The sequence below is a fragment of the Egretta garzetta genome, unplaced genomic scaffold (assembly GCF_000687185.1).
Source record: "Egretta garzetta isolate BGI_Z169 unplaced genomic scaffold, ASM68718v1 scaffold108, whole genome shotgun sequence".
Lineage (NCBI taxonomy): Eukaryota > Metazoa > Chordata > Aves > Pelecaniformes > Ardeidae > Egretta > Egretta garzetta.
Genome location: NW_009260614.1, coordinates 4,213,454 through 4,227,571, shown reverse-complemented (window position 1 = coordinate 4,227,571; position 14,118 = coordinate 4,213,454). Strand labels below are relative to the sequence as shown.

The 14,118-nt window shown below is 49.9% G+C and overlaps 1 protein-coding gene across 1 annotated transcript in view; it reads left to right on the top strand.

Annotated features, from left to right (window-relative positions):
• Positions 1 to 5,494, top strand: part of GTF2IRD1 (GTF2I repeat domain containing 1) — a 47,853-nt gene extending 42,359 nt beyond the window's left edge. The window contains exons 23-27 of the mRNA XM_035900611.1: positions 907 to 984; positions 2,896 to 3,088; positions 3,569 to 3,606; positions 4,512 to 4,648; positions 5,420 to 5,494. Of these exons, the coding sequence (XP_035756504.1) occupies positions 907 to 984; positions 2,896 to 3,088; positions 3,569 to 3,606; positions 4,512 to 4,648; positions 5,420 to 5,494 (521 nt within the window). The remainder of the gene's footprint in view (positions 1 to 906; positions 985 to 2,895; positions 3,089 to 3,568; positions 3,607 to 4,511; positions 4,649 to 5,419) is intronic.
• The last annotated feature ends 8,624 nt before the right edge of the window (positions 5,495 to 14,118 follow it).

The following is a 14,118-nucleotide window of genomic DNA, read 5'->3' as shown; positions in this document are numbered from 1 at the left end:
TGCTGAGCGCTGAGCCCTGGGGCCCCATGCAGGGAGGCACAAAATTGCAAGCCATGTGATCGCTTAAAACCAAAATCAGAATCATGTGATTGCTCAAAATCAAATTAAATAGCTGCAGACCGGGGGCAGAGGATGCTCGGGTCCCTCACGCTGAGGTTTGCAGTGCTCACCTTGATGTTTTTTAAATAACCATCCTGGATTTCCGCCCCGTGGTGTGCCAGCCTGAGTGAAAACGCCTGCCTTGGGTGCGGCAAGGCTCATGGAGCTGGCTCGGGGCTGGAGGGGTGACCCCGGCGAGAGGTGGATACGGTTCATTCAGTTGGTGCTTTATACCCATAGGGTGAAAAAGCATCAAAGGGGGCCAGTACTGACCCCTGTTGGTTTTTTTGGAGCTCCTTGAGGATACTGAATAGCTGGGGGAAAAATCTACTGACATAGGCACGCCATTTGAGATGAGAGAATGGAGGAAAAACTGTTTGGCATGATGAGGATAATTAAAAAAGCTAGTAAAGGCAAGCTGATTATACCGTACTTAGGAGCCCAGCTATAAAAGTGCTATCTCATTCCTTGATATCACCTGTGGGAGCATTCGTGGCACTGAGGGCTTGAGTCTCTGTCACTTTGCGTATTTTGCAGCCATTTACAGCACCGCAAAGTGGATGTAAAATGCTCTCAGCCATGGCAGCGCATGGCAAATGCAGATTTCGCAGCGTTTTACAGCTACTTTGCACGGCTCTAAAAGGCGACGCAAGGTGCAAGCGCAGAGAAGCCACCTCCGAGGTGTCCCCACGTCACGCTGGGGCAGAGGGACAGAGACACGGTCGTGCATTGTGACAGTGGGATGGGTTTGCCAGGGGCTTGGAAAGATACGGGGTATTTTATTCCCCGTCCTTTTTTGCTTTGCAGATGAGGACGATGCCAACAGGCTCGGAGAGAAGGTGATTCTCCGAGAGCAAGTGAAAGAGCTTTTCAATGAAAAATACGGTGAGTCTCCCATCTGCACGCATCGCCAAGCAGGTTTGGTTTTGCTGACAGCAGCCGTAGTTAAAATTAATTCGATTGAAGGCCTCTATTTATAGGCCAAGCGCACGGCAGCCTGCTGCAGCACAGGTTTCGTCCCACTGCTTCACGTTACAGCCCATCCCTGGAGACGTTCCTGTGTCTTGCTCCCGGCGGGTGGGACCATGACCTTCTTGTTGACAGCTCCTCCTTGGCAAGGGGATGGAGGACAGGAAAAAAACCTGCAGCCAAGGAGCAGGATTTATTCAGTCTGGCATCAGCCTTTAATGTGTTTTGAACGTGTCCTGAGCTGGTGTGAGCCGTGGTGCGTGCGCTGAGCGTGCCTGCCCTGCACCAGCCTGCTGGCAGGCAGCCCCTGCTCTGCCTGCTGGGCTGGGAGCAAGGCTGGAGCCGCAGCCTGACATGAGGCACGGCTGGGGAAAAGCTCGCTGGAGCTGCGGCGGAAAAGGAGGTCAAGAGACTGAAGAAGATTTGAAAATGCTGTTTGCAGGCTCCTTGTGCTGCCTAGCAAACCCCTCCTTCCAGCCGTCGTTGGGAAAAGGCGAAGCATGAATAGCCCGCAGGATGCGTGGCTCTGAGCGGTATCACCCTCTCAGCCCCGTGGGGGCTCATGGCTGTCCCTGTTCGGGCATGACTTGTGTAAGTGCTGGGTGGTTATTTCTCAACCCGTGAGACCCCAGGGCTGCGCAGCTGGGCCGTGGCAGCTCAGTGGCACCCCACTGTTTAGTGCAGCATCTCACCTCTCTCCCCAAAATTATTGCCTGAAGGAGAAGGAAAATAGCCAAATTGCAGCAAAGCAGTGGGGAATGTCATTCCCCTCCTTTCTCAAGTCTTCCCTTGTCAAGGCTGCTCACCTTCCTGCAAACCCTGTTTATTTTGGGGTGCTGCTTGCAGCATGGGCTGTGTGCTGCTTTGGGGGCGGATTTGCCCCATTGGAGGTGCCAGCGTATGGGCGCAGCCCCCCAGGGTGGCTGGTGCCCGTGCTCTGAGCATCTCCACCACCCCAACTCAGCGGCATTTGCCCCGCCTAGGGGCTGAGTCTACAGCAGAGCCCTGTATTCCCATGGTCCAGGCACGGTTTATGGAGCACAAGATGCCAGCTGGGCTCTAGGGATGAACTCCTTGCAAGGAAAGCCAGGAATGTGGCTGAGCAGCAGCTCACACCTTCAGGTTTGGGGGTTGCATTGACGCGAGGCGAGAGCAGGCTCTCGCAGTCAGGACCAGTACAGGAGAAGGATGTTTGCTCCTCCCCTCCACGCAGGAACTAAAGAATACCCAGAGAAATGGGCAATGGGTTTAAATCATGCAGAAGGACTTCTAATGCAGCAAGAAATTGTGGTATTTCACAGGCATAGGATATTCTGGAGGCCAAAGAGATAAAGCGGTGCAAAAAATGGGCAAGAGCAATTTCTGCAGCACAGATCTCTTGGGGGCTGTCGAATGCAGCTCACTGGATGGGATCTCCACCCCAGAGACCCCCAAAGCTGCTGGCAGCCGGAGGCAAGAGGAAATGGACAAATCTCTCCCATTTTCTCTCTCTCCTGGGCTGTCTCCCAGGCTGCTGCTGCTGGCCCAGGCACAGGCTGGCACAAGCGTGGCAATGGGCGTGCAGAGGTGGGTGTGCAAGTGCCAGTGCTGTAAAACAGCCCTCACCTGAGGCTCCTGGCAGGATCCCAAATGGAGACTAATGGAGCAGGCAATAAATTGCACGGGCAAACATGAAATGGCTGGGTGGGATGTGGCTGCAGCAAAGGTCGGGCATCACAGCAGCCAGGGCATCCCAGAGTCCTCTCAGGGCTCTTGGTCTTTTGGTTGGTTGGATCCAGAGCCCTGTGGGGTAAAGCCTATGCGTTGTCCTCTGCTCTGCCATTACAGGAGAGGCTCTGGGCTTGAACCGGCCCGTCATGGTACCCTATAAACTCATCAGGGACAGTCCTGACGCTGTGGAGGTTACTGGGCTGCCGGATGATATCCCTTTCAGAAACCCCAATACCTACGACATCCATCGGCTGGAGAAGATCCTGAAAGCACGGGAGAGCATCCGGATGGTGATTATAAACCAGCTCCAGTAAGTTCCCCCAGCTCTGCAACTGGGGAAGGTTTCTATTTGTTAAGTGTTGCCCTTGCTTCTCCAGCCGTGAGCAGGGTAACTCACCATGAGGCCACCAGAGCGGGGCCACGCCATCGCGTACCCGCAGAGGACCTGCTCCGTCCCCAGCATCTCTGTCCTGTGCTGCAGGGATGTGCTCAGCCACGGGTGGGCATAGCGAAGCGTTAGTGGGGCCGGTTTATCCCCTCGGTTTTGCACAGTTTGAGATGACGATGCTGGGAAGGGGCACGGTACAGGGGCAGGTAGTGGGACAGCTCAGAGACCCAGCTGAGTTATTTTGGGTTGCTTCCTCTGGGAAGCAGCAGGGAGGCTCCGTGTCCCATCCCCACACAGACAGTGTCGGAGGAGGCAGCTTGGGGTCAGGGTCAGGGTGCGGGCAGGCGCGTAGGGGAGAAACGACAGCGTCTGCCTGCTCTCACCCCCTTGTCTCTTATGCAGGCCATTTGCCGAAATCTGCACGGAGGCCAAACAAACAGGTAAGAGGGGGGGCTAAGAAATAACCGTGGCTTTCCCTGCCCTGTGGCAAAACGGATGGGGGTCGTGGGCAGGCGTTCAAACCTCCCGCATCCCCAAGGGAGGCTGGGCAGAAGATCCTAACCAGAAAAAGAAAAGTCAGGCTCAGCATCTGTTCAGGAGCAAACCATAAGCTTAGGCAACTGCACTTCTGTGAGCTGGGGAGAGACTGGGCTCAAACTTCCATCGCATTCTGGAGGATTTGATTATCCCTTTCCCATTAGCAATTTGCTCACCACGAGCAATTTATTCACTGGTTAAAGCCCTTAATTTGAGCCATCGTTTAGCAGTCGAGCTTCTAAGGAAACAAGGTTTCTGTGATCGCTGGGAATGCATTTCTCTCCCCATCCCATCCTCCCCAATAACTCTCAGCCAGTTTTAATCAAATGTGTCAGAATTAGCAGCCCTAGAGATAATTAGGATCATATTAGTTCTATGAAAATAGGTGGCTATGTAGAGAACGCAGATCTGGCAAGCAAGAGCATGCCTGCAACGTGATGTAAAAAGAGATGCATGAGAAACTTTGTATATGCAGCCATAGATGGGTATAGTCTATATGGAGATACACAGGGGCACCCTCACGGCCCCAGAGCATCCAGCACGGTCACAAGTCTGTGCAATATTGGGCTCTGTAAGTGCTGGAGTTTGGGATTTGCTTGTTTTGGGGATTTTCTTTGACGGTGCCTGAGGGAAGCTGGCAGCTCCATGCCAGATCGTGGAGGCCAAGCCTGTGTCACCAGCCACTGGTGGCACAGCAGAGCAGGGGGACGCTCAGCGAGAGGCAAGGTCAGAGGAGCGGGATGGGACCCCGCATTTAGGGGCTGCTCGCAGAGCTCGGACACCTCATGCCTTCCCTCTCTCCCTGCAGAGAAAGACGCCAGCGTTCCCAAACGGAAGCGGAAGAGGATCTCTGAAGGGAACTCGGTATCTTCCTCTTCCTCATCTTCCTCTTCCTCCTCTTCCAATATGGAGTCTACATCATCAACAAATCAGATCTCACTTGTGGTAAAGCCTTCCAAATATTAGGGGGGTTACTGCCTACCTATCTTTCTGCTTCAGGATGCTGCTCTCTGCTCTCCTCGAACCGTCACCGCCTCCCTCTGCCTGACACTGTAAAATGTGACGGAAAGCGGCACAAGCGCGTTTGGTGAAGGAGGGGACGCAGCTTCGGGGCTGCCTTTTCCTGCCGAGTTTGCCTGGGGGGGGGTCAGCGGAGCAAAGCGCCTGCTGCCCCTTGGGGCCTCTCCCGCCTCCATCCTTGGGGGGATGCTCAGCGTGAGACCAGCCTGAGCAAATTCCCGACCCCACTGGGTTAAAGCACGGGTGCTGGCGGCGGCGCCTCGGCCCCGTAGCACCCTCGGCAGGGCCCGGCGTTTCCCCTGGGGTCTGAGCTGTGCCAGGAGTGTTGCTTCAGCTCCATCCTGGGAGCGATGCAGCCCTCTGGCCTGCATCCAGACTGTGAAAATCGGAAAGCAAATCAGGGAGATGCATCCCACTGCTCTCCCTCAGGGCTTGGCTTTGGTTGCGGATGATACCAAATGCTTTTAAAAAAAAATTAAAAAAAAAAAAAAAAAGGCTCAAGAGAAATATAAACTTAGAAGGTTTTTTTGGTCAGGTTTGGTGGTGGTGTTTTGGTTTGGGTTGGTTCTTTTTACCTTATTTGGAAAGTGGGAGCAACAGCCCGTGTTGGAACATGTCAAAGATTTGATGTATGCATGGTTTTGTGTTGTGCCCTAACAGAGACTTTTGCCTTCTTTTTCTCTCCCTCTCTTTCAGCAATGGCCCATGAACATGTACATGTTAGACTATGGTGGTCTAAACGTCCAGATCCCAGGACCTATTAACTATTAGACCTCAATACCGAATAAGAACCTCAAATGAAAGAACGAATAAATAAATGTAATTTATGTAAAAAGTGTATATTCCAATATGTATCAATGCCTTTTAGTTTTTCCAATGATTTTTACACTATATTCCTGCCATCAAGGCCTTTTTAAATAAAAATAAAAAGTGTTGCCTTGCTCTTAAAAGTACTGATTTTATTACATATATTATTGATAAATAGCATTTATAGGTAAGAGTAAGCACAGGAGGGCACCCTGGACAGATCTTGTCGTGCTTTGGCTGCTCAGTAAAATCCTTAGTGTCACCAGTGCTTGAAACCAAGAGGTTTGACACATTTTAATGCTTCATTTGCTACTGATGTCTTCAATTTCGATCAAAAGGTAAAAATTTACTTAAAGAGCTGCAGGAAGAGCAGTACCAAACTGCAGCGCTGATGGATGGGGGAATCAGCCCTTGTGAGCATCAGAGACCTGCGGCCGCGCGTCCTGTTGGCTCTGGAGCAGAAGTGGGTTTGCATTAAGTGGGATGGATGTTTCAGGCCCCTCAAGGAGCGAGATCCCACCCCAAGCCCTCTTGTGTCTGGCCTCCTGCTGCCCCAGACTTGGCAAGGCACAGAAGCAATTTCAGTTGCATGTGTTTAACCAGCTTCTGAACCAGGAAAAGATCTTCATCCAGTGAAGTTCTTCACCATTCATGATTTTCTAAGAGGCTTTGATGCCTTACGGGGGAAGTTCCTGCAGTTAAGTATGGGTTGATCCTGCTGATGCTCCTCTGGTTCTGTACTGCTGGACCAAGAGCTGCAAGTGTCATTGCCGAGCGTGCCCTGGGCCACTTTGCCCCATTGTAAGAAGCAACCCCAGTAAATTGAGGGATGTAATTTGAAATTCCTGCAATTTTACTTCCATTCCACTCGTAGAGTTTGGCAGCAGGAGATAATGGCGCCGACCATTTAACTCGTGCCTTGTGTCCACTGAGAGCCGTGCCCGGGTGAGACATGGCGGGAGCTAATGCCAGCATGAGGGCAGTGTAAGAAGCCAAGGAGAAGAAACATCCCAGCTTGTGTGTAGGTAAATGCAGCCCTGGTGAAGCGAGATGCTTTGGGGCTTGCGGCTTTGGTGTCGCCCCAAGCAGCCGCGCATGGTGTCACTGTGGGGTGACCACTGCTGGGCGTCCCTCCAGGCTGCAGGATGGGTCACGGCCTTTTCACAGAACGAACTGGCTCTGACCGCAGCAGCCATGGTCTGCTGGAGGGTGGATGGTAGCAGACGCAGGATCAAAGTCGCTTGTGACAGCTTTTCAGAGTGTAATGCGCTGCTTTATTTGTTTTATGGGATTTTGATCTGCTCAAATCCTGGTCTTTTCAGGCCACCGGGGGGTTTGGATGATGGGTAGAAGCATTTCAAGGCAGCTGCAGTTTTATTTCCTGGCTCTGGACTTGCATTTGCCGTGCAGTTAGATGCAAACAATCACATGAGATAATAAAAGCCCAAACAAGTGTAGGAGATGGCGCAAAGGCAGCAGCCAAAAGAAGGGCAAAGATCTGTATCAGTGACCCCAATTAGAAATACAATTTGACATCTGAGTGGTTGGCATCAAAATCCAAAGTCTTTCATGTTTCTGCCTGATGCTCAAACCTGTGGCATCTCCAATTAGGAAACAAAGAAACATGATCCAGAGGTAAAAATACAATTTTCTTTTCCAAAATGTCTGAAAGGGGCTCATTCACAGATCAAACCCCACCGAGTAGGTGTCTCCTAAGAGGGCACACTCATTATATTTTGACTTTTCTTCTTTTTGCTATTGCAAGGAAAAAAAAAAGAGGTCTGATGCTGTAGCACCGGAGGCAGCGGCACGGTTCAGTAATGAGCAGAGATGTCTGAGGCTGCCCCAGGTCTGCTGCCGGTGCTGGCGTCCCACGAACGCGCAGGGGGAGGCTGCTTACAGGGCGGGGGGCTGGAGTCTTGCACCCTGCACGGGGCCCTAATTACTGCTGCTGAAAGGCAGGGGTGAGCGCAGGCAGTGGAGTTAAATTAGGGCATGAGAGCTACACTGGGGACTAATGACTTGGTTCCGAAAGCTGAATGCAATCGTAAAGGCTGGCAGCGCAGAGGGGGAATGGAAGCTGGCACTATAGGGCTCTTTCCCCACTCTGCCGGCATCCCCGGCTGGAGCCTGGTTAGCAAGATGGGGCCGGGGAAGGCTGGCTGCGCTGCGATGGCACGGGCTGAGCCAAAGCTCTGGGCTCAGGTTTTTCCCCCTACATTTCTTGATCTGTTAATTGGAGCTTCATGTGCCCCCAGCCCCGCACACCGACGGGCAGCTCGTGCCCTACCCAGTCTGCTTGGCTGGGAAGCTCTGCTGCTGCCTGGCACCTCTGGTGTCCCCAGGCTGGGTTTTGAGGCTGCTGGGTTCCAGTAACAGACAGATTTTTAGGAGTGAATAGCGGTAACATCCACTGCAATTTCAGAGTTTCAGGGCCACGACATCCACTTTTCATTTTCCATAGCTGGGGTGGGAAACTCCTGGCCTCGGTGCCTGCATTTGCTCGTGACCCAGGAGCACTGACCCTTCCCACTCTGGAAAAATGTCAGATATCACTTCATTACTGTTTTCCCTCAGCTGTAATTCTTGCAGCTTCCCTAATCTCGATCCTGCAGTTGCAGGGTATTTTTATACCCAGTTTTTGTGTATAACGTGATTATCTGCCTGAATGGGATCCGCTCCATTACAATTAGACAAGTGAAGATGCAGATCTTAACACTTGAGCCACGTTCCTCATTTATTACTTTTCAAAGACTTTGGTTGGGTTTTTTTTGTTGTTTATGTGTTTACAAATCCAATAACAATCCTCATTAAGAGTTGCAAAACATGAAGCCATTTTGATCCCAGGCAGATGGCAGCTAAATGAAGTTTAATTAAAGAATGAGAGCTTTGATTCAAATCATTTTTAAAAAATATAGTGCACTGAGATGCTAGAGAACAGCATAAACAGCATCTGGGCTTTTATTCAGAAGCCCGAATGCATTTGGGAGGAAACACTTTGCAAACCCTGTCGGAGCAATCAGGGGTTGTTGGCTGCAGCTCGATGGGCCGGCACGGTGTGCGCAGAAACCTCCGTCCCCTGACGCAAGGCGAGGGAGCCAATAATGCAGCCAAGTGCGAGGTCTTGCTTCTTTCTTTGGGTGTTATATTTATTTTTTTATTTTATTTTTGAAGCATTCATCTGATGCCAAAGGGAGACTTGATTTGAAATACAATCTAATTTCAGGCTGTTTCCCAGCAGTCGTTGCACCCCACCCCTCCTCACAGTAACTCGCCCCTTCCAGCAGCGCGGGAAGCGGTACGGCCAGCACATGCATTGTGTGTAAGTCCTTTGTAGCCCATGCAGCGCACAGCATGTGGCGGATCAAAGGCTAAAGCTGATGAAATGGAGGCTGAAGTGTCATGGGAGGCTCCGTCCCAGTGGTGCCAAGGCTCGACTCCCCAGGAGCTCCCAAGGGTCCAGCCAGGGCTCAGCGCTTTGCCCGCCCGGCCGTACAGGGGTTTAGAGCCGCCTGCGTGCCAGCGCGCAGGAGGGTGCAAGAGAGAGGAGAGCCCAGGGGATGCTTTTCCTTACCAAAATTTTCTGTGGTCCCAGCAAGAAGCAAGCACACATCTCTGTGCGGGCACAGCGTACACCAGAGCCTTTCCAGGGGTGGCAGCTGCTCGACAGCACAGTGACTTGTATTTATTTCTTGTGTCTGCAAGTTGTTTGACCTTCAGCCATGGCTTTCCTTCCCCCATATGGCTTCTATATGTAGATAGATAGATATAGATATAGATATAGATATAGATATAGATATAGATATAAAAATTCTCTCTATATCTCTCTCTCCCCCATATAACTTGTACATAACATCTAGCTTGTGCTTTGCCATCTCTTGGATTGTTTTCTCCAGTTAATGGCTCAAACACCGTTCATCTTAAACTGGTAATCCTGTTGATCAGGATTACCTAATCTGGAGAAAGAAACGCCGCTGATGTGCCTGTGCCGCTGGATGGGAGAGCTGATGGGCAGCGGTGAGGCTGGAGGCACTGGGGTAAATGGGGGCTGGAGCTGCGGTGCTGTAATTCCTGAGGATGCTGCCAGCGGAGCATCCATGTCTTTTCTTAAATGAGTCTATTAAATAAACAGCTGTCTCAGACTCAGATTAACAGGTGTAAAGATTGATGTAGCTGAACTGAACTGGCATGTTCTCATGTGAAGATTAACGTCTTTTCATGAGTGGGGTTTTGGGGGGGGGGGTGATGTTTAAGTGGAATGAATCTCTGTGAGCCATCATTAAAGTTATGTATTAATTTTTTTCCCCAATAAGATTATGAAATGGGGGCATTCCTAGAAGGGACAGGACAAATCCCTAGCAGGACCATTCATCTTACTAAAATGGCTTCATAGTCCTCATGACAGGGGCTGGGATTTCATCCCTGCCTGCAGGATTTGGAGACACAGGGCTGCAGCCCATATGCTGCCATCGGTGGGCTCAGGGAGGAGGCAGCTCTGCTGCTTCCCCCTGTTCTGCTAATGGCACATGGTGGCAGGGAAGGCTGATGGACACCTCTGGTAGCAGCTATGTGGTCACAGGAGGGTAACGAGGCTTCTTGTTAACCTGCACATTAATACCTCTCTGAGAAGGGCCTTCCCCCTGAGAAGGGAAGGTTGGGTTGGGTTCATCAAGGACCAGGGAGGCGTTTGTGCAACTCTGCAAAAGGATGCCATGGAAAGTTTGTGTGGGCTTAAGGAGAGGCTGGAGAAGTATCTTGGAAGTAAGAACTGCTGTTTATGTTGCTGATGTCTGCATCAGTAAATCTGTCTTCTGTTGCATCTGGGACAAAAAACAGACCCTCTTCTTCACACCCGAATGTGGATGGACCTGAGTGCAGAATAATTGGAGATAAGGATGCAATAGGCTGATTACGTTTAGATGTGCTAATAGATCTGCAGGCTTACGAGTGATAGTGACAGCTGATTGTGCACAGCCAAAACTTAGTAAGATGGCCTGGTGTTTGCTTGGGAAGCCTCGGTGGAGGATGGCACAGATGTCTGAGAAAGCTCCCATGCGGAGCGCTGACATGCCGCTCACACTGGTGCTGCCAGCCGTCTCCCTGGGGACATCACCTCGGTGGGAAGGACGGGGACAGATGGGGACAAACACGCTTTCTCTCGGTGAGGAATGCTGGACGGTTAGTTTGTACAAAAAAACATACCCAGCTGAGGGAAACTGCGTCTGGCTTTGACTTCTTTCCCACCAAGGTGATCAGGGCAGAGCGATCCCACGTCCCAGGCTCCCTGCTAGGAACGCCGGGCTGCTGCTTGCTGCTCAGTTTTAAACAACTTCACCACCGCTTTCAGGTGGCTTTTGGCCCCTTGGGAGCAGTCGTGCTGTGCACTGAGGAGGCGAGCAGCTCCGGTTGACAGGCGAGTTTAGAGCAGCCCTACTGAAGAGCTCACAATCCCAGAAGATGCTCCCCATCACGGCCAGCCTACTGCCCCCTCCTCGCTGCCGTGGTCCCCTGCCAGCCCCTGCACAGCTCGTACCGGCAGGAGTAAGGGGAAGGGATGGACAGTGTCTAGGAAGATCAGACTGGAACCATAAGCTGGACACAGGTTAGTCCCTAAATTGTTTGTTGGGATTTTTTTGACTTCTGTATAAATACATTTTTTGCAGTTTAACTGCCAATGAAATAGTTCTGTAATGTAAAGCAAAAATGCTCCCAAACTCCTAGAAATGTAGGCTGGGTAGAATGGGCCGTCTGCTTTAATTGCAAACAAGAATCCCTTTTCAGCCTTCAGTGTTGCGGGTATTCGTATCAAACACGTAGCTGCCCAAATTGCCAGTCTGTTTGTCAACGGCCTGATCTAGGCTCCGTAATTATGCTGGCAGAGATTTCTTGGAGGGGGGGAGAAAAACCCAAACCACCGGAGTGCACCTGCAGCGGATCTAACTAACTATCGCGTTTTGTGTTTGCTCACTTTGTCCCTTCTGCAGCCTGGGCCCGAGCCTGGCGCGGGGCTGGAGTGGCCCCAGGAGTGCGTGGCGGGGTGCTGGCACGTCTCCCACTCTGCCATCTTGTGCACAACCGTCTCGGCTTTCATTTTAGAAACACTAGGTCCCTGGCTGGTATGGCTGGGAGGAAAATTTGGGAAGCGTAAGCTGATGCAGCAATGTCTGTACGAGCCTGCAAGTGCAGCAACCATTTTGAGATTTGAATAATTACTCAGCAGCTGTGGATATTTTTAATGTCCCCATTAACTCCTGTGCTCATCGAAGCACCTTACTGCACAGATTTGCTGGGTATTTTCAAAGTGGCATCTTCTTTTGTGGCACAAGTAGATGCTTTTAGGGATCCCCATGACCTATTACTGGCGCCTGCAATTTTGGATAGCGTGTCAAGTGGGGTTTTTTTACTCCTCGTCATTGGTAAAATGCATCTTTACTGTCCCTGTAATTATCTGTTAGAAAAGGTGAATTATTTTTAAATGCTCCTCCTTCTCTTGAAGAGTTACAGTGCACAAACCAGTGCAGAATTCCTGCCTGCTCTATAGACTTTATATTGTTATTAAAAATGATGGTAATAGAAGGATCTTGATTAAAGTCATCACTTTGGGAGGACGTGGAGGGGAGAGCCAAGGTGTTCTAGTATGTCCTTCCTTGCTAAACTTCCCAGAGCATCCCTAACTGAGGGCAGAGGAGTAAATGATAGGAGAAAACAGTGCCTGTGCTTTTACCAGCCAAATATTTGTACTGCCCATGTGTTCGCCAGCCTCATCACATGCACCATGTTCAAGGGAAAAATACAGGATGTCCTTATTTACTATTCAATGGAGAAAAAGCTTAGCGAAAGAAAATTGTAGTGGAATCTAGACAACTGGAGCAAAGGAAAATTGGTAAAGGAGCATGAAATAAGCTTATCTGGAGCCGTGTGCTGGAAAAATGTGGAGCGCTATAGTCTTGTTCCAGTCTGTCGTCACTACTGTTCTCTGATACAAAGAGCGTGTTGCTGCTCCCGGGCTGTAGTGGAGTTATGCTGGTTTGGGTGTTGCAATTAAAAAAATAACCTGGGAGAAGGAAAGAGGTTCTGTTTACATAGAAAAGAAACGGTGCGCAGCGAGGAGCTGTGCACCCCACGCTCTGAGGGTCTGGGCAGATTTGCACATAGCTTCCAGACATTGCAGTCTGACTTGTGCACAAAATACAAAAGACAATAAAATTCTGCGTTGTTTTTTTCTGAGAGACTGGGGCTTCCTCCTTCCTTTCCCTCTGCGCTTCCCCCCTCTTCAAAGGTTAAATGCATGAATCCTGGAACTAATGAGAAAGAGATGGCAAGACATCAAGTAAAGGCCAGCAAACCGAGGCACATATCCTGTGCTGGACAAAGATAAGGCAGTAGCGGGGGGAAGAATTGAGATTGGATCAACACCCTCCATGCATGAAGTTTTTGCAGGGTTTTTTAAGTTTTCCTGCCTGGAAAAGCAGGTCTATGGTGATCAGCGTAGGGCTGGCTGGTTTGTACTCACCCTCCCCCCATCACAAATCGTTCAGGACTCCAACAGTTTCAACAGGCGTACGCTAAGGTTTTCAGACTCTCAGATGTTGCATGGAAGTCATCAAGGATCTTTAGATTTACCCATAGAAACTTCAAGGGCGAGTTGCCTGAAATCCCCCATGCTACACATAGCTTGAGGTTAAATTTGTAACTTCTTGCATGTAGTGAAACAAAGCCTTATGATAAAGGCAGCCTAGCTCTTGTGAGTGCTGAAGCGAGTAACACAAGTTTCTGGGGATCAAACAGAGTAATTCCCCAAACTAATAAGTAAAAAAAAGCCTAAATTTGTATGTATTGGTCTCAATGTCTTTTCAGAAGCTTGAAATGGAATTTCTCCTTTTTTTTTAATGATGATAAAAATAACTCAGAATTCAACTCCTCTCTTCCAACGTTTTCGCTTTCACAGTCTGGCTTCCGTGTTTAAGAGAAATGTTTTGCTTGCCTTGCAGTTGTGTGAAAATCCTTTTCAATCTGTAGTTGAAGCCCAGCTGGTTAACTAATAGAGGGAAGAGCAAAGCGATCCAAACCACGTTAAACCAAGGAATTTAGATCAAAGTCTTTTCTGCCAGAAGACTTGACCTTGAATTTTAAACCTAGAAAGAATATGAAGATTAACTGGTCAGATGTTGTATGTAACAGCCAGTTCAGGAATCTGCTGGTAAAAATCCACGGAAGCTGTGTATTAAGCTGGGTACCTTTTCTAGAAGGAAGCTGCTCGAATTTCCAGGCTCTGAAGTGATGGAGAAATGCTCGCGGTCCATGGTAATATGTTACAGTTGTTAATTACTCTGGCTACTAAAACCATACAAGTTATTTCTAGTCTGAGCATTGATTTACAACACCCAGTGAACGTCTCCGATGGATTTAGAAGCTGTAAGGAACTAATTTTTCAGTTAGTCAGCTTGTAACCACAATGGGTAAACATTATTCTGCATAAAGCATGACTTCACTCTCTGACTTCAGTTAACTCCTCAACTTTATTTGGCTCCATGGCTCATGCAGCTGGATCAGGGATACAGAAGAGTGGGAAGAATCTTGTCCCAGAG